Source organism: Salmo salar, chromosome 11, assembly GCF_965601325.2.
Source record: "Salmo salar chromosome 11, fSalSal1, whole genome shotgun sequence".
In the NCBI taxonomy this organism is placed as follows: domain Eukaryota; kingdom Metazoa; phylum Chordata; class Actinopteri; order Salmoniformes; family Salmonidae; genus Salmo; species Salmo salar.
In genome coordinates, this window is record NC_138301.1 from 19455001 (window position 1) to 19475153 (window position 20153).

Sequence of the window (20153 nt, forward strand, 5' to 3'; positions counted from 1 at the left end):
TTCCAATGGTGGCTCCTTACAGGGAGACAGCATTGTGGAGCTGGTCTGAGTCTGCTGGGTCTGTCATAGCCAGTTCGTACTATCACGTTACAGGTAAGACCCAGATGCAGACAGTGTCGAAGTAACAAAAGTTTATTACTAGTACAAAGGCAGGCAAACGACAGGTCAAGGGCAGGCAGAGGACAGAAATCAAGATAGGGTGCAAAAGGTCCAGAACGGCAAGCAGTCTCAGGGTCAGAGCATCCAGGGGTCAATAATCCAGTGTGGTTTGGCAAGGTACAGAACGGCAGGCAGGCTCAGGGTCAGTGTAGGCAGAATGGTCAAAACTGGGGAAAACTGGAACAGACAGGGAGCAAGGGGGAAACCGCTGGTAGGTTTCACAAAACAAAATGAACTGACAACAGACAGAGAACACAGGTATACAGTTGAAGTCTGAAGTTTACCTACACTTAGGTTTTTCAACCACTCAACAAATGTCTTGTTAACAAACTATAGTTTTGGCAAGTCGGTTAGGACGTCTACTTTGTGCATGACACAAGTAATTGTTCCAACAATTGTTTACAGACAGATTATTTCACTTACAATTCACTATCACAATTCCAGTGGGTCAGAAGTTTACATACACTAAGTTGACTGTGCCTTTAAACAGCTTGGAAAATTCCAGAAAATGCTGTCATGGCTTTAGAAGCTTCTGATAGGCTAATTGACATAATTTGAGTTTATTGGAGGTGTACCTGTGGATGTATTTCAAGGCCTACCTTCAAACACAGTGCCTCTTTGCTTGATATCATGGGAAAATCAAAAGAAATCAGCCAAGACCTCAGATTTGTATTTTTTTAGACCTCCACAAGTCTGGGTCATCCTTGGGATCAATTTCTAAATGCCTGAAGGTACCACGTTCATCTGTACAAACAATAGTACACAAGTATAAACACCATGGGACCATGCAGCCTTCATACCGCTCAGGAAGGAGACACGTTCTGTCTCCTAGAGATGAACGTACTTTGGTGCTAAAAGTGCAAATCAATCCCAGAACAACAGCAAAGGACCCTGTGAAGATGCTGGAGGAAACGGGTACAAAAGTATCTATATCCACAGTAAAACGAGTCCTACAGTGGGGGAAAAAAGTATTTGATCCCCTGCTGATTTTGTATGTTTGCCCAGTGACAAAGAAATGATCAGTCTATAATTTTAATGGTAGGTTTATTTGAACAGTGAGAGACAGAATAACAACAAAAATATCCAGAAAAACGCATGTAAAAAATGTTATAAATTGATTTGCATTTTAATGAGGGAAATAATTATTTGACCCCCTCTCAATCAGAAAGATTTCTGGCTCCCAGGTGTCTTTTATACAGGTAACGAGCTGAGATTAGGAGCACACTCTTAAAGGGATGTCAGAGACAAGATTGTAGACTTACACAAGGCTGGAATGGGCTACAAGACCATCGCCAAGCAGCTTGGTGAGAAGGTGACAACATTTGGTGCGATTATTCGCAAATGGAAGAAACACAAAAGAACTGTCAATATCCCTCGGCCTGGGGCTCCATGCAAGATCTCACCTCGTGGAGTGCAATGATCATGAGAACGGTGAGGAATCAGCCCAGAACTACACGGGAGGATCTTGTCAATGATCTCAAGGCAGCTGGGACCATAGTCACCAAGAAAACAATTAGTAACACACTACGCCGTGAAGGACTGAAATCCTGCAGCGCCCGCAAGGTCTCCCTGCTCAAGAAAGCACATATACATGCCCGTCTGAAGTTTGCCAATGAACATCTGAATGATTCAGAGGGCAACTGGGTGAAAGTGTTGTGGTCAGATGAGATCAAAATGGAGCTCTTTGACATCAACTCAACTCGCCGTGTTTGGAGGAGGAGGAATGCTGCCTATGACCCCAAGAACACCATCTCCACCGTCAAACATGGAGGTGGAAACATGTTTTGGGGGTGTTTTTCTGCTAAGGGGACAGGACAACTTCACCGCATCAAAGGGACGATAGACGTGGCCATGTATCGTTAAATCTTGGGTGAGAACCTCCTTCCCTCAGCCAGGGCATTGAAAATGGGTCGTGGATGGGTATTCCAGCATGACAATGACCCAAAATACACAAAGGAGTGGCTCAAGAAGAAGCACATTAAGGTCCTGGAGTGGCCTAGCCAGTCTCCAGACCTTAATCCCATAGAAAATCTGTGGAGGGAGCTGAAGGTTCGAGTTGCCAAACGACAGCCTCGAAACCTTAATGACTTTGAGAAGATCTGCAAAGAGGAGTGGGACAAAATCCCTCCTGAGATGTGTGCAAACCTGGTGGCCAACTACAAGAAACGTCTGACCTCTGTGATTGCCACCAAGGGTTTTGCCACCAAGTACTAAGTCATGTTTTGCAGAGGGGTCAAATACTTATTTCCCTCATTAAAATGCAAATCATTTTATAACATTTTTGACGTGTTTTTCTGGATTCTTTTGTTGTTATTCTGTCTCTCACTGTTCAAATAAACCTACCATTAAAATTATAGACTGATCATTTCTTTGTAAGTGGGCAAACGTACAAAATCAGCATTGGATCAAATCCTTTTTCCCCCACTGTATATTGACAAAACCTGAAAGGCCGCTCGGCAAGGAAGAAGCCACTGCTCCAAAACCGCCATAAAAAAGCCAAACTACTTTTTTCAACTGCACATGGGGACAAAGATTGTACTTTTTGGAGAAATGTCCTCTGGTCTGATGAAACAAAAATAGAACTGTTTGGCCATAATGACCATTGTTAAGTTTGGAGGAAAAAGGGAGAGGCTTGCAAGCCGAGAACACCATCCCAACCGTGAAGCACGGGGGTGACAGCATCATGCTGTGGGGGTGCTTTGCTGCAAGAGTGACTGGTGCACTTCACAAAATAGATGGCATCATGGGGCAGGAAAATTATGTGGATATATCAAAGCAACATCTCAAGACATCAGTCAGGAAGTTGAAGCTTGGTCGCAAATGTGTCTTCCAAATAGACAATGACCCCAAGCATACTTCCAAAGTTGTGGCAAAATGGCTTAAGGACAACAAAGTCAAGGTATTGGAGTGGCCATCACAAAGGCCTGACCTCAATCCTACTGAAAATTCGTGGGCAGACCTGAAAAAGTGTGTGTGAGCAAGGAGGCCTAGAAACCTGACTCAGTTAGACCAGCTCTGTCAGGAGGAATGGGCCAAAATTCACCCAACTTATTATGGGAAGCTTGTGGAAGGGTACCCAAAACGTTTGACCCAAGTTAAACAATTTAAAGGCAATTCTAGCAAATACTAATTGAGTGTATGTAAACTTCTGACCCACTGGGAATGTGATGAAAGAAATAAAAGCTGAAATAAATAATTCTCTCTACTATTATTCTGACATTTCACGTTCTTAAAATAAAGTGGTGATCCTAACTGACCTGAACAGGGAGTTTTTACTGGGATTGCATGTCAGGAATTGTGAAAAACTGAGTGTTAATGTATTTGGCTAAGGTGTATGTAAACTTCCGACTTCAATGGTAGTCTCCTGCTATGTGCTGTTCCAGCTCGCACAAGCCAAGGCTACTGCCTTACTCAGGGACCTGTGATGCCGCCTCTGAAATCACCACACAATGTTAAAAATGAAAGAAAAAATATATCCTTTTTGTATGATCTACTATCGACATTATACATTTATTTTGGTGGTGGGGATGGGCCTCCATAATTTGAAGTGGCTCAGTGCAGGTAAAAACTCAATAAAATTTGTCTCAAATTTTTGGAAAATGTCTATACATTTCAGCTGTATCAAAATTATTGCACTAGAAGTGTTAGTCTGAACAAAGCAATTCTGTTCATACTGCCTTGTTTCAAAAGGGGGAAACTGTCAGGCGAGCGTTGTGCGCTACTTCCGAAGGTTGCGGTAGAAAGTTAGCAAGTTCACATTATAAAAAAAAGTATAGCCAAGGGTGTTCTCCCAAAACCTCTAGAGAATCTGTCGTAGTGTGAAAAGGGTCAAAGTTGCCTCCACCACTCCCGCTAATTGAGCAACTTGCAACTTTTTTATTTGATTGATGGAAATGGTGTGTGTATATGACGAGGACGCAATGTATTTTGAAAGATGAGATGTTGAGGATTATAATAAATACTGCTTTGATGTCATACAAGCAAGCCATGTGCACTTCACATTTCCATATCATAAAACTCATGTAATATACAGTGGTTTATGATCAGTTGCAAGATGCTATGGCATTATACCCTGGGGTGTCCTAAATAGAATGAGCCTATGTTGTATTGGGAATACATTTTTTCCACAGACCACACATATACTCAGCAAAAAAAAGAAACGTCCTCTCACTGTCAACTGCGTTTATTTTCAACAAAATGAACATGTGTAAATATTTGGGGGTCAAAATCAAAAGTAACAGTCAGTATCTGGTGTGGCCACCAGCTGCATTAAGTACTGCGGTGCATCTCCTCATGTGCTGCTCAGTCCGATGATGCTGTGACACACCGCCCCAGACCATGACGGACCCTCCACTTCCAAATCGATCCCGCTCCAGAGTACAGGCCTCGGTGTAACGCTCATTCCTTCAACGATAAACGCAAACCCGACCATCACCCCTGGTGAGACAGAACTCTGACTTGTCAGAGAAGAGCACTTTTTGCCAGTCCTGTCTGGTCAAGCGACAGTGGGTTTGTGCCCATAGGCGACGTTGTTGCCGGTGATGTCTGGTGAGGACCTGCCTTACAACAGGCTTACAAGCCCTCAGTCCAGCCTCTCTCAGCCTATTGCGGAAAGTCTGAGCAATGATGGAGGGATTGTGCGTTCCTGGTGTAACTCGGGCAGTTGTTGTTGCCATGCTGTACTTGTCCCGCAGGTGTGATGTTCGAATGTACCGATCCTGTGCAGGTGTTGTTACACATGGTCTGCCATTGCGAGGACGATCAGCTGCCCTGGCCAAATCTGCAGTCCTCATGCCTCCATTCAGCATGCCTAAGGCACGTTCACGCAGATGAGCAGGGACCGTGAGCATCTTTCTTTTTATGTTTTTCAGAGTCAGTAGAAAGGCCTCTTTAGTGTCCTAAGTTTTCATAACTGTGATCTTAATTGCCTACCGTCTGTAAGCTGTTAGTGTCTTAACGACCGTTCATTGAACAAGCATGGGAAACAGTGTTTAAACCCTTTACAATGAAGATCTGTGAAGTTTTTTGGATTTTTACGAATTATCTTTGAAAGACAGGGTTTAGAATGGAGTCATGCACTTATGATTCCATTCTATGCCCACACAAATGACGATCTGCTTCTCTGAATTGCCTTGTGAAAACCTAACACTGTAAGATCATTTTTTTGAATTTAGCTAGTTATGCTGGCAATAGATCAAGCTTTCAAATTATGCCCACCCTAACCCAGAATGTGATTTGTAATGGAACATTTTTGAATTGTGTAAACAACAGTAGTATTTGTGTGAAGGCAGGGATGCAGGTCTGTGTTCCAAGCAAAACAACTTCAAGTGTGCTTGCTCTAGTTCCTCAACCTCACAGCTAGGAGAGCAAAAAAAAGGCACCTTATAATTGAGGACTCTTTTTTTGAGTCATAAAAGTGCATTGAAATAACTTAGGAACTGTGCACACTTTGGGGAGGTGTGTGGCCAATTTGAGACACCAGATAGACCTCTTACTCAAACCCGTGTAATTATGTTGAATCTACCACAAATTTCCTGTGAATATTCTTATCATATTATTGAATGTATCCAGAGTATTTTCAGATTTCCTATTAACAAACGTGGCAGAAAGTACAGTAAATGTAAAATGTAAATAAAATCAAAAGTGTAATGTTTGGATTGAGTCTTGTGTCAGTTGAACTGTTTAGTCTAATAATTTTCCCATAATCTCCAATCTGTTCCCTTTTAATTGCTACCATGGTTATGCATACACATTTTAATTTAGCCTTATAGGCCAATACCCATGAGTGTAAGGGGTTAAGAGAAACACAGTCTTTGGTTGACCCCTATAGCAACACTTTACAAGCCTGTGGCACTATGCCACCATCTTTATTTAGGCCTATTCATTTCCATAAACCTACAGTTTGTGTGACTCAGAAGTATAATATTGAACTGATTATGAGGTGACTTGTTGGTTTGTCAAAAAGTTAAATACTGTATTGAGGCCAAAAGCACCCCAACTGTGCCCAATTCCTGCTTTTACTTTCACGCTTTTGATAGAATTGCGGCCTGATTCTTCAGGATTGCAATATCCCCTCATGTACAGCAAGACCTATGGAGCCCTACAACTGGAGGCAAGTTCTTTGGTCTAGTGATCAAACCAGTGGAGCATGAGTGCTTTTGGCAGCCTCCCCCTACACTTAAATACCCTGAGGTGGATAAGATGGAGTCTATTGGGTGGGGTGTCGTCTATGTATCATCAGTAGTATCTCTTACTTACCTCATAAAAAGATTATGAGGAAACTCTAGGTTTAACACATTATTGTGTGCATATGTGTGTGTGCATGTGTGTGTGTGCGTAATCATGTGTGTTTCTCCTTTAGACGAGCTGAAGGAGAAGCTACAGGACTTTGTGTCTGCGACCAACAGCCAGCGGCCCGGCTTCATCAAGGTGGTGCGCCATGATAAGCAGGAGGGTCTGATCCGCTCCAGGGTGAGTGGGTGGAGGGCGGCCACCGCTCCGGTTGTGGCCCTGTTCGACGCCCACGTGGAGTTCAACATAGGCTGGTGAGTCACATGACATATACACAAAGTGCATTAACACACTTCAATACACTGATTTGTGAAGCATATAGGTTCTCAGGTACAGCACTCTATGGCCATGCTCAAAGCCACATTTGATCGAAGACTATTGCCTTCTGAGGTATAGCTAAGAGTTGCCAGTGTGTTGGCATGGCATGTTGTCTATGATGACAGTATGGCAGGAAGTGTGTGAGGCCTTCTGTAGGCCCTTCCCATACTTCCCTGGGGCACAACGATCATTGCTCTGACAGAGTTCTCATACCGTCGAATTGTGGTCTCAACAGCCTGACCCAAATCTGTCAGGGCGGTTTGAACAGCATCCCAAGTATTTCTGTTTTTAATCTGTGCTGATTCGGTATTAAACCTACATAGCACAAATAGCATCCCTCAGGAATGCTTTTACCTAGATGTGCACTTGCTACAGGCTGATTCATTGTTTCAGTCTGAATACTTGGCAGGAGCGCCTACGCACATGGTTTGTTCAGAATACAATAGATTAATTTTCCAACTCAGCTTCTACAACCTAATCTGTTTTTATTGTCACACACTAGATAGGTGCAGAGAAATGTGTTGTTTTACAGGGCCAGCCATAGTAGTACAGCATCCCTGGAGCAAACTATGGTTAAGTGCCTTGCTCAAGGGCACATCAAAAGATTGAATACCTGAGCCAAGAAAGTGAACAAACTAGCGACCTTTCGTTTACTAGCCCAACGCTCTAACCGCTAGGCTACCTGCCACCCTGTAACTATCGGTATGTGGCTAATCCAAGCCATTACTGAGCATGATTGCACAATTATTGTATACTGTTTGCATTGTTTTTGTGTATGAATGAATCATTAACACATCTATGCTCTATTCTCACGTTTCTGTTTTCCCAGTGGCTTATATTTTACATATACATTTTAGTCATTTAGCAGACACTCTTATCCTAGAGCGACTTATAATTAGTGCATTCATCTTAAGATAGCTGGGTGAGACAACCACATATCACAGTCGTAGTAATACATGTTCCCTCAAAGTAGTTATCAGCAAAGTCAGTGCTAGTAGGAAAATACAAATTTTTATATATATATTTTTTTGGGACCCTTAGTTACAATGGACCCAACAGAAAGCTAGTTGCAGAGTTTTTATACACTGCTCAAAAAAATAAAGGGAACACTTAAACAACACAATGTAACTCCAAGTCAATCACACTTCTGTGAAATCAAACTGTCCACTTAGGAAGCAACACTGATTGACAATACATTTCACATGCTGTTGTGCAAATGGAATAGACAACAGGTGGAAATTATAGGCAATTAGCAAGACACCCCCAATAAAGGAGTGGTTCTGCAGGTGGTGACCACAGACCACTTCTCAGTTCCTATGCTTCCTGGCTGATGTTTTGGTCACTTTTGAATGCTGGCGGTGCTTTCACTCTAGTGGTAGCATGAGACGGAGTCTACAACCCACACAAGTGGCTCAGGTAGTGCAGCTCATCCAGGATGGCACATCAATGCGAGCTGTGGCAAGAAGGTTTGCTGTGTCTGTCAGCGTAGTGTCCAGAGCATGGAGGCGCTACCAGGAGACAGGTCAGTACATCAGGAGACGTGGAGGAGGCCGTAGGAGGGCAACAACCCAGCAGCAGGACCGCTACCTCCGCCTTTGTGCAAGGAGGAGCACTGCCAGAGCCCTGCAAAATGACCTCCAGTAGGCCACAAATGTGCATGTGTCTGCTCAAACGGTCAGAAACAGACTCCATGAGGGTGGTATGAGGGCCCGACGTCCACAGGTGGGGGTTGTGCTTACAGCCCAACACCGTGCAGGACGTTTGGCATTTGCCAGAGAACACCAAGATTGGCAAATTCGCCACTGGCGCCCTGTGCTCTTCACAGATGAAAGCAGGTTCACACTGAGCACATGTGACAGACGTGACAGAGTCTGGAGACGCCGTGGAGAACGTTCTGCTGCCTGCAGCATCCTCCAGCATGACCGGTTTGGCGGTGGGTCAGTCATGGTGTGGGGTGGCATTTCTTTGGGGGGCCGCACAGCCCTCCATGTGCTCGCCAGAGGTAGCCTGACTGCCATTAGGTACCGAGATGAGATCCTCAGACCCCTTGTGAGACCATATGCTGGTGCGGTTGGCCCTGGTCCTCCTAATGCAAGACAATGCTAGACCTCATGTGGCTGGAGTGTATCAGCAGTTCCTGCAAGAGGAAGGCATTGATGCTATGGACTGGCCCGCCCTTTCCCCAGACCTGAATCCAATTGAGCACATCTGGGACATCATGTCTCGCTCCATCCACCAACGCCACATTGCACCACAGACTGTCCAGGAGTTGGCGGATGCTTTAGCCCAGGTCTGGGAGGAGATCCCTCAGGAGACCATCCGCCACCTCATCAGGAGCATGCCCAGGCATTGTAGGGAGGTCATACAGGCACGTGGAGGCCACACACACTACTGAGCCTCATTTTGACTTGTTTTAAGGACATTACATCAAAGTTGGATCAGCCTGTAGTGTGGTTTTCCACTTTAATTTTGAGTGTGACTCCAAATCCAGACCTCCATGGGTTGATAAATTGGATTTCCATTGATTATTTTTGTGTGATTTTGTTGTCAGCACATTCAACTATGTAAAGAAAAAAGTATTTAATAAGATTATTTCATTCATTCAGATCTAGGATGTGTTATTTTAGTGTTCCCTTTATTTTTTTGAGCAGTGTATATTGCACATGGTCCTCGTTTACATGTGTAGGATAGGTAATTGAGATACCTTCTCACATACTCAAACTTAATTGCGTTCTACTATGTGTTTGAAGGGCTGAGCCTATTCTCATGAGAATTCAGGAGGACAGAACACGCATAATCTCTCCGTCGTTTGATAACATCAAATACGACACGTTTGAGATTGAAGAGTACCCACTGTCTGCTCAGGGCTTCGACTGGGAGCTGTGGTGCCGCTACCTCAACCCACCCAAGTCCTGGTTTCACCAGGCCAACAACAGTGCTCCAATTAGGTAGGTAGAAATATGGGTACTTATGAATATAGATTCTTTCAGCGCTTTTGTATGCAGGCAGAATGTGATGGTTGCATTGTTTCATAACACCTGTTAAAACATGCAGTGTGTTTTCTGATTTACAAGGAAAATGCATACATACAGTATACATGCCAATTAAGCATCCAGGTGTATTAGAATATACTGTAAGTCATGTGAACACAATATTATTTCGATATATTTTATTTGGGGTAAAACAGTTTGTACAAATATAAAAAATACAGTATTTAAGTACAACATACCGAGAAGATGACACATGAAAGCGTAAAAACACTTATTTCCTTGTGTAGGACAAAAACAGGACATGACACATAGGTAAACACATTGAAATACACATTGATTGATTAATGTGTTCATGACTCCCACGTTCTTATTTTTTAGTTCAGCAAAGTATCCAGTAGTTCGACTAACACATGTAAATACATTTTGTATCTACTCCATGTGTGATGGTGTAGGAGCCCTTCTCTGATTGGCTGCTTCGTGGTGGACAGGCTGTACTTTGAGGAAATTGGCCTGCTTGACGAGGGGATGGAGGTGTACGGGGGCGAGAACGTGGAGCTGGGGGTCAGGGTGAGTAATGACGCCATCTCCAGCAGGCACAGGGCATCGTTCATTTAGGCAGTGGCTCTGATCCTGGAGAATTAACAGCGATAATGACCCACACTGTTTTTGGCAGCCCTACCTTTAGAGTTTGGCCTCCCTCTACTTTTTATGTAAAGTGTCCTCTGGCTCAAAGCGTTGTGCGGTCTGTAATTAGAACACATTAACAATGTGTAGTAAGAGGACTAGGAGGAGTTATACCACCCCAAAGTCATAATTTTTTTTCTACTTCAGTCTTTAAAGGACCCCTTATTTCCTAGCAAAGAAAAATGTCAGATTTTAAACCAACACCTTTTATAGACTTCAAAGAGTGCTTTGGGTTGTGCCAGTTATATTTATCTGTGTTAATCTTACGTCATATTTTCAAACTATCGAGAATACCTCCAGTCAAGTATATCCCCTGTATGTGTGAGTGACAGGCCATTCCCCTGCCTCAGCTCTGTCTCCGAGGCAGAGTCAGTGGATCTCAGCAGTACAATGAGCAGATGGGCCAGAGGAGGCACGACTTCCCCAGGGAGGTCTAATAATAACCCTGCTACACTCACTGTACATATACCGCCACTAAAACAGCAATCAACTCCAACAATAACACCCAGAGACAGGGGACAAACACAGTCTTCCTCCAGCTGTATTCTGTAGATTACAGCGCAGCCTCAGACAGACAGAGAGAGAGAGAGAGAGAAGGCTTACCATGTGATGCCAACGTGGGGAAATATCCATCCTCGGTAATGACAGAGATGTAATCAACAGTCACTCTTTAGGAAAGAGGAGGAGATTAGTCCCATAAGGAATTTTCCTTCATAAAATTACATGCTTTTAGGATTTGGGGCTTGATAATGGCCCTGCTGATTGCTTTCTGCTGAAAACATTGGTGATTTTATCACCTACATAATACATCAGTGTCCTGCATACCGCTATGTACAAACAGTTGATGAATTATTTCAGTTAACTCTACCTCTAAAAATAGAGACAAAGGAAATCTGTGCCTCCGGATGTGCTGCTTGAGCCCTGTGGAGCCCCTCTGGACGGAGTCATATAGGAAGTGATCCCTGGATGGAGGGTTAATGTGATGTAGCCTGCAGCCCTTGTCTGTGTCCTGGATGTGTGGACTGATAGGTGGCGTTGGTCTGACAGAAGGTGATGCAGTGAACTGAGAGCTGCAGGACTGGAGCCCATAGAGGCCCTGGAACTGGTCCCAGATCAGCAACCCCATTGAGCTCCAGCAGGGCCGGCCTGTTGCAGCATATTGGTCCTGCCTGCAGACCACCTACCTGCACACACTCTGGCTGACACCAGAACAGCGCTAAGGGACATTCACAGATACACTCACACACAAGGCCAACACTGCTGCACAGCGCAGGGGACCTTTCTGGTCCAGGCTTGGGCTTAATCTGTAGGGGGATGTCCTGGGTGTATCAGGATGACAGCTGCACCATGTTCACATTCTGTCACTGGAAGAAAATATACAAGGATCATGAAATGTCATGTGAATGGCATTTACAATGAATGGTGTTCATTTATTTATTGTATGTGTCAGAGATTAACATAACCGTCCCCTGTGTGCTGCTTTAGCTTGCAGAATGTGTGGCTAGGGAATGGAAATGGACAGTAGTGCTGACTGGCTGTTGTTGGAGCTAGAGGGCACAACATGTTTCTGTCTTTTCTGATGAAAAACCCAGCTGTAGACGACGGCCAAATCTAAATTATATTTCTGAAAGATAATCCCTCAAATCTAATTCGGTAATAAAACACAAAGCAGAAATGTACTTTGTTTTGCTAGAGGGTGAGAATTAGGGTTGAATATTTTCCTGGTATTTTACAAATGTTCCATCCTGAGTATTTCCCGCCAAAACCGGGAGTGTCATTATAAAGTATATAAATAGGCCTATGTCTGGATTTGATTAGAGCTTTAATCGAAAAATTCAAGCCTGAGCTATTAAATACATTTTATGGGCCCTACATTCGACATTTAATGAGCCCAAGCTCAAAAAAGACCAAATGATTGTGCCGTTATTCAAAACATATTATATAAGCTACTGCACATTACCCACGACAGAAAACATAAAAGCCCATAGATGTAGCTAGCTATATGCTCTCTTAGGTAAATAAATGAAACTAGCTCCAGTAGGCTAAACCTTTTGATTGTGAACTGTATTACTGTACTGTATTGTATTACACTGTAGCCTATTATATTGTAGCCTATTTTACACACATCGTTCAAACCATGATAAAGGATGGACAGAACATCCAATTCTGGTGCAGCACATGCGGCCTACAAAGTTACAAGTATAGGCTAAAGAATTGGATTTTAAATGTTTAAATATAATAGGGCCTATTTTTCAAATGTCTAGGCTGGCACATATATACACCTTTCATAATATTTCAACTAATGTTATTAGCCTGCCTCCTCTTTCGCTCTATTGTTGCTTCATTCCTTCCTCGCTTTTAACCTCTCTGGGCTAGGTGGGACGCTTGCGTCCCACCTACTCAACAGCCAGTGTAATCCCGTGGCGCGATATTCAAATACCTCAAAAATGCAAAAACTTCAATTTTTCAAACATATGACTATTTTACACCATTTTAAAGACAAGACTCTCGTTAATCTAACCACACTGTCCGATTTCAAAAAGGCTTTACAACGAAAGCAAAACATTAGATTATGTCAGCAGAGTACCCAGCCAGAAATAATCAGACACCCATTTTTCAAGCTAGCATATAATGTCACATAAACCCAAACCACAGCTAAATGCAGCACTAACCTTTGATGATCTTCATCAGATGACAACCCTAGGACATTATGTTATACAATACATGCATGTTTTGTTCAATCAAGTTCATATTTATATCAAAAACCAGCTTTTTACATTAGCATGTGACTAGCATGTGACTAGCATTCCCACCGAACACTGCCGGTGAATTTACTAAATTACTCACGATAAACGTTCACAAAAAGCATAACAATTATTTTAAGAATTATAGATACAGAACTCCTCTATGCACTCGATATGTCCGATTTTAAAATAGCTTTTCAGTGAAAGCACATTTTGCAATATTCTCAGTAGATAGCCCGGCATCACAGGGCTAGCTATTTAGACACCCAGCAAATTTAGCACTCACCAAAGTCAGATTTACTATAAGAAAAATGTTATTACCTTTGCTGTCTTCGTCAGAATGCACTCCCAGGACTTCTACTTCAATAACAAATGTTGGTTTGGTTCAAAATAATCCATAGTTATATCCAAACAGCGGCGTTTTGTTCGTGCGTTCAAGACACTATCCGAAAGGGTAAATAAGGGTGACGAGCATGGCACAATTCGTGACAAAAAATGTCTAAATATTCCATTACCGTACTTCGAAGCATGTCAACCGCTGTTTAAAATCAATTTTTATGCCATTTTTCTCATAAAAAAGTGATAATATTCCGACCGGGAATCTGCGTTTAGGTAAACAGACGAAAGAAAATAAAGCATTCGGTCGACTCGGGCACGCGCCTAAGCCCATAGTACTCTGATCGGCCACTTGCCAAAAGCGATAATGTGTTTCAGCCAGAGGCTGCCTCGATATCGTTCAGCTTTTTCCCGGGCTCTGAGAGCCTATGGGAGCCGTAGGAAGTGTCACGTTAGAGCAAAGATCCTCAGTCTTCAATAAAAATAGCCAAGATGAAACACAACTTGTCAGACAGGCCACTTCCTGCATGGAATCTTCTCAGGTTTTGGCCTGCCATTTGAGTTCTGTTATACTCACAGACACCATTCAAACAGTTTTAGAAACTTTAGGGTGTTTTCTATCCAAAGCCAATAATTATATGCATATTCTAGTTACTGGGCAGGAGTAGTAACCAGATTAAATCGGGTACGTTTTTTTATCCGGCCGTGTCAATACTGCCCCCTAGCCCTAACAGGTTAAATAGTACCAGCAAAACACCAGTCTCAACGTCAACAGTGAAGAGGCGACTCCGGGATGCTGGCCTTTTAGGATGCAAACAATGTTCTTCCCCAAAAACATAGCAAAATGGCAATCTGTTTCAGTAGCTATAGTTAGGTAGCTAACTATATAGCTAGGTGTCATCTAAAATAACCCTAATTTATAAGACAGTTCTTATTTGATTAACGGTTGTCGGACCCATCTATGTGAAGCTGGCCACAATAAGGATTAGCCACAATAGTGGACTTTGCGGTTAGCCTTCAAAATAAAAGTATGACATTAGCAGTGATGCAAATTAATACATATATAGTAGAATTATGCCATAATTTAATAGATAATGCTAAATGAGGTTGGAATGTTATATAAAATCAACAAAAGACAATCATTTGTTAATTTGACAATCTGTTGAAATCACACTGGATATATTATACTTTAGAATTGCATTGGGAGCATACTTATTTCACTGTACAGCCTTACCTATGGATTGTGGATCAATGACATGGGGCATCAGTCTACTCAGTGACACCCAGAGAACATTAGCATCGTAGCTCTTATTGCGAGACTCTGAAACAACTGTGAATTGACCCACATTTATTGTCAACCTATGTGTATTGAACACTATTCCAGAGGAAAAACAATACTGCGTGGATGTTTTGGAGTCAGATAACTCTGAGGAGGACATTGTGAAAAAATATATTGAGTAGACCGATACCCCATATCATTGATCCCCAATCCTTAAGTAAAGCTGTACAGTGCAATGTGAATGTCAATACACTCAATAGGCTGACTTGGGAGGGGATTTCACACAGTCACAGTCCCGTGATATCAAATCAAAGTTTATTTGTCACATGCGCCGAATACAACAGGTGTAGACCTTACAGTGAAATGCTTACTTACAGGCTCTAACCAATAGTGCAAAAAAGGTGTTAGGTGAACAATAAGTAAAGAAATAAAACAACAGTAAAAAGACAGGCTATATACAGTAGCAAGGCTGATTTGACAGACACCGGTTAGTCAGGCTGATTTGAGGTAGTATGTACATGTAGATATGGTTAAAGTGACTATGCATATATGATGAACAGAGAGTAGCAGTAGCGTAAAAGAAGGGTTGGCGGGTGGTGGGTGGCGGGACACAATGCAGATAGCCCGGTTAGCCAATGTGCGGAAGCACTGGTTGGTCGGCCCAATTGAGGTAGTATGCACATGAATGTATAGCTAAAGTGACTATGCATATATGATAAACAGAGAGTAGCAGCAGCGTAAAAAGAGGGGTTGGGGGGGCACACAATGCAAATAGTCCAGGTAGTCATTTGATTACCTGTTCAGGAGGTTTATGGCTTGTGGGTAAAAACTGTTGAGAAGCCTTTTTGATAAGCGCTACAACGCTAATATTTGCGTAAACTCTTCACAGTTGTATTCTTTGGGTGTCACCGAGTAGACTGATATCCCATTTCATTGCTTCACATTCCAACCTTGTTTAACATTACCAAGTGTAAATATGGCATGATTCCACCAATTGTAAACTTCTGCATCACTTTCAAAGAGGTACTTTTATTTTGAAGGCAAATTCCGCTATTGTGCCTAATCCTTATTGTGGCTAGCTTCACAACACAGCCCGTTCAGGTCAAGCCTCGCTAGCCAGATGAAACTAGCAGGCTGCTTAAAACGTTAGCTTTGGGCAACAGGATTGAGTAGCTGGCTAGCCATTTATTTTCATGAACTGAAGTTCAATTTAAATAGGTGAACAACAAGTGGCTACCTAGCTAATACTTACAAGGATTCCTAAAACATTGCTAAGAATAATGAAAATAACTGCAGTTTCTACTGGTCATTGTTTTCAGGCTGGTTGTATTGGTGCTAGCTAGGTACCAAGCTAAAGCTAGCTAGCTACCCCAGAAGTAGCGGTCGAGCAAATAATGCCTTATTACTAAAGCGGTATTGTAAACACATCGTTTGTGGCCGGCGTGCTTGTTTGCATACTTTTTTTGTACAGCTTTGACAGTGCTACTTATAGTCGTGGTGGCGCTTGGCTTGCACGTGCAAATTCAGAACACACAACATTCTATAATAGAACTGTTATTTGACGTGTCAAATTAAAAGCTTATTTAACCGTCAAATAATGTTATTGTCAAATAGTGTTATTTGACCTGTATCTTTTTTGACACGCAAAGTCCCAAACGGCATACCATAGTATGTCGGGAAGCTAATAGCAGTGACACTATGACTGTGTAACTCTGGTAGGGCAACATCTGAACAATATCGCACTTGGTAACGTGTACCTGTGCTCAACCAGTCGCGAAAGTCAACATCACCACGACAGAGAATGGTTGATTGTCAAGGGCAATGAATTTCATTATCTTGCCGCTAATGGATTTCGCCTTTGAGTTGTCTCACTGAAATGTTCTTACTCTTTCAAATGACTGCTTGACTTGTTGACTGCTCGATCCACACAGCAGACATTGTGGGCTAGGTTAGGAATGCAACATTTAACATAGCTTCTTTACGTCATGTACCTACGTTATATAGGTATGCACATCAGCTTCTGACATCGGATTTTCACATCCGCGTTAAACTAGACATCGGGCCGATACCGATGTTGGCATTTTTAGCTAATATCGTCCGATTGCCGATATGTTCACCGATATATCGCACATCCCTAGAAATGATAGGTCTGTCCCCGCCCTGAGCGTTGATTCATCATGCTGAGGCCGTAGAGAAACCAGTTTTAGACATTGCATATAATTTAACAGTTCCATTTCACGTCATGCCGTTCATATAAATAATTTATTATAATTTACCGGTAATCAGGTTCCTGCCATTCAACCCTATTGAGAATGTTTGGCTTTGCATACATATTCTTTCATAACACCTGCACAGTTTGGAGATGCAGCCATTGTGACTTCTTTTGGATGGAGAAATTGGGATCGTTGAACACTGTGAAGAAGCTTATAGATCAGTTATGCAAATGTTATACGCTCTCTAAGACTGTTTATGAATAACCCTGTTAAATTAAAGGTTTTTGAATGAGTATGGATATGTATGGAAAGCATGAACATTTTCATATTAAAACATAACTAGCTTTAGACTAATTTATATCCTAGCCCTATCTTATCCCTATAAACAGTATACAATACAGTCATGTTGTGTATAAACAGGAGACATAGGATGCACCTACAGTTTGCTCTGCAACAGGTATCTCTGGTTGATAAGTACGTTCTGGAACTGCAAATGTAGTTGCAGACTGCATGGAAATTAACACATACTGCATAGAATGACTATTAATGTAGCCTATGTGTCACACAGAAGTAATTTACTTAAAATGTCAGGTAAAACAATTGACTTTTTATTAATGTTAAGGTCCATAGGCTTTGAGACTGTTTTGCTATATTAGTTATTGTAGGCAGGACATATTCCATAGATTCCAAAGCCAGTTGTACGCTGAATGTTGTGAACTGCTCCGTTCAACACCCTATTCACAATGTTGATGCAATAAGCCAATGGCTGGAAAACTATGTCATAACACATTCTCTGTGATGCTTGGTATACACAGCTCCTGTAACATGAAGTACAGTCTTGACATGTGAGAGAGAGAATGAGTGGGTTGTGAAATGGTTTTCCTGAAGAAGGTTCACCGAGGTCATGTGTCTGTAATCTGTCTGTCTGAGGTCATCATCTGTCTGGATCTGGCGTGTCCATACTCTGCCCCATGCCATAAGGGCTGAGAAGATTGGAGGATGATGATGAGGATGATGATAAGAGCAGTTTGATGTTCTTGAGGACCTATTCTGCACCTCCAATCAAAGACTGATGAAGATTTCTGTCTGTTCTCTGTCTGTAGTGTATTAACACCAGTTCACTTGGTTCACTCAGGTCAGGGGAAAATATTGACATACATGTATGTTACTTTTTCACAGATGCCTGTTTTGCCCCTTCAGTTTGTTTAGTAGAATCTCTGGATGGGGAAATAGGACTGTGGGTGTTGACATTGCCAGTTGGTTAGTTTGCCATGGATAAATGAGCACAGCAAACAGAGGAGAGGAGGTGACTCTGGAAAGCAAGACTGAACGCCTCTGTGAGAGAATATGACAGAGTGCCTTATCCTTGGAAGTACATCACAGCACAGCAGTCACAGACATCATCAATTACAGGACTTGCGTCATTGAGCTGTATCACTCCTGTAACGCTGTAGTCTGACTGTTGTGGTCTGTAATTGTGTGTTGTTCTGTGTGCTCTTGTTTCTCTTTCTGGGTCTGTCTGTGTGTGTGTGTGTGTGTGTGTGTGTGTGTGTGTGTGTGTGTGTGTGTGTGTGTGTGTGTGTGTGTGTGTGTGTGTGTGTGTGTGTGTGTGTGTGTGTGTGTGTGTGTCCTGCTTCGTATCCCCTGATAGACGACTTAGAGCTTTCTGTGGCTGTCCCTGAGTGCTATAGGTAGACAGAGGAAGGAAAACTCCTCCGCTGGGGCGGATCTACTCTCCATGCCAGTTCAGGTAGTGCTGTGGGCAGCAATGTAGGAAATGATAACATCGTGGAATGAGCATTTCCTCTCCAGAAACTCTGGAAGAACTCTGGAAGAACATCAGAGCTTTGTAGTGAATTTTTGTGTGTTGGACCTGACAAGAGGAGATGTGGAATGAATGTCGGTGTGCAGGAATTCTCAGGATGGAATGTTAGCCCGTTGGAGCCCGGTTGGATGTCAGTTAGTGCTGTGCTGTGGAGGGAGTCGAGAGGAGAGAGGCTCCTGACTGGAGGCTATGAGCTCTTCAGGGCCGGAGCAGAGAGATAAAAGCAGGCAGAGCACAGATATACAGAGCCACAGGGGACAAAGAGCAGACAGTTTTATCACAACAGTGATTCACAGCATTACCCTACATCTAAGAAAGAGCAGGCGATATGGCCATACTGTAGGAATGGTGTTACTGACATACTTCTCCCTTTTTCTCATTCTCTCACACACTCTCTTTCTCTCTTCCTCTCTCGCTCTTGCTGTGTGTGTCTATCTCTCTCTCTCCCTCTCGCTCTCCTAGCAGCCATTAATCATGACATTAAGCATAAGGCACTGGGACTCCAAATGTCATCTCACATCAGGAATTAAAACTGTTACCCCACTAAGTCAGACACAGCATGTCAGATGTCAGTGAAGACATGGTGCTCCTTTTTGATGAGGCTTCTGGCACCCTCAACACCTCACAGTACTATCTGGACCAAGGAGAGGTATTTCCGGGTTTTCTTCTTCCTGGTTGGATCTGACAGGCTTTTTGGATCAAGTAGAGAGGTGGAACTTATGTAGCCTTGTCAGCCTCAGAGTAAGAGGCTTCAGATCTGAGTCTTTCTCCTGGAGCATCCTCTGGAGCTCTAGATCTGCTCTGGGTCTTTTCCTGCCCGGCAACATGATTTTAGCACAACTGATGATTAACCATGTTTTTCCCTCTGTCTTTTTATGTGTGATACCAGGTGTGGCAGTGTGGGGGCAGTGTGGAAGTCCTGCCCTGTGCCCGTATCGCCCATATAGAGCGTGCCCACAAGCCCTACACTGAGGACCTGACGTCTCACGTGAGACGGAACGCCCTGAGGGTGGCGGAGGTCTGGATGGACGAGTTTAAGAGCCATGTCTACATGGCCTGGAACATCCCCCAGGAGGTGAGAGTCTGTCAGCTGCTAACTGGATGGAGTCTACTGAACCATGTCTAATGGAGGGTGGGCAAGTGGTCAGGGTGGGGAATATTGTCTTACTAGTGGTAATTTGTAAATAAGGAGTGATGTATAGTGTAGTACGTTAGTGTACAGGTTTAGGATCTTAATTTGATCACCCTGTTGCAGGAGAATTTTCCTACAATGCAGGACATTTTAAACTTGTAGAGTATTTGAGGTTTAAAAAG

General features: G+C 42.9%; 1 protein-coding gene across 2 annotated transcripts in view; it reads left to right on the forward strand.

Moving 5' to 3' along the window:
• LOC106562107 (polypeptide N-acetylgalactosaminyltransferase 18) overlaps positions 1-20153 on the forward strand; it is a 102956-nt gene that overhangs the window by 60739 nt on the left and 22064 nt on the right. For both annotated transcript variants that reach the window (XM_014126700.3, XM_014126701.3), the window contains exons 4-7: positions 6521-6704; positions 9519-9716; positions 10211-10325; positions 19729-19914. In XM_014126700.3, the coding sequence (XP_013982175.1) occupies positions 6521-6704; positions 9519-9716; positions 10211-10325; positions 19729-19914 (683 nt within the window). The remainder of the gene's footprint in view (positions 1-6520; positions 6705-9518; positions 9717-10210; positions 10326-19728; positions 19915-20153) is intronic.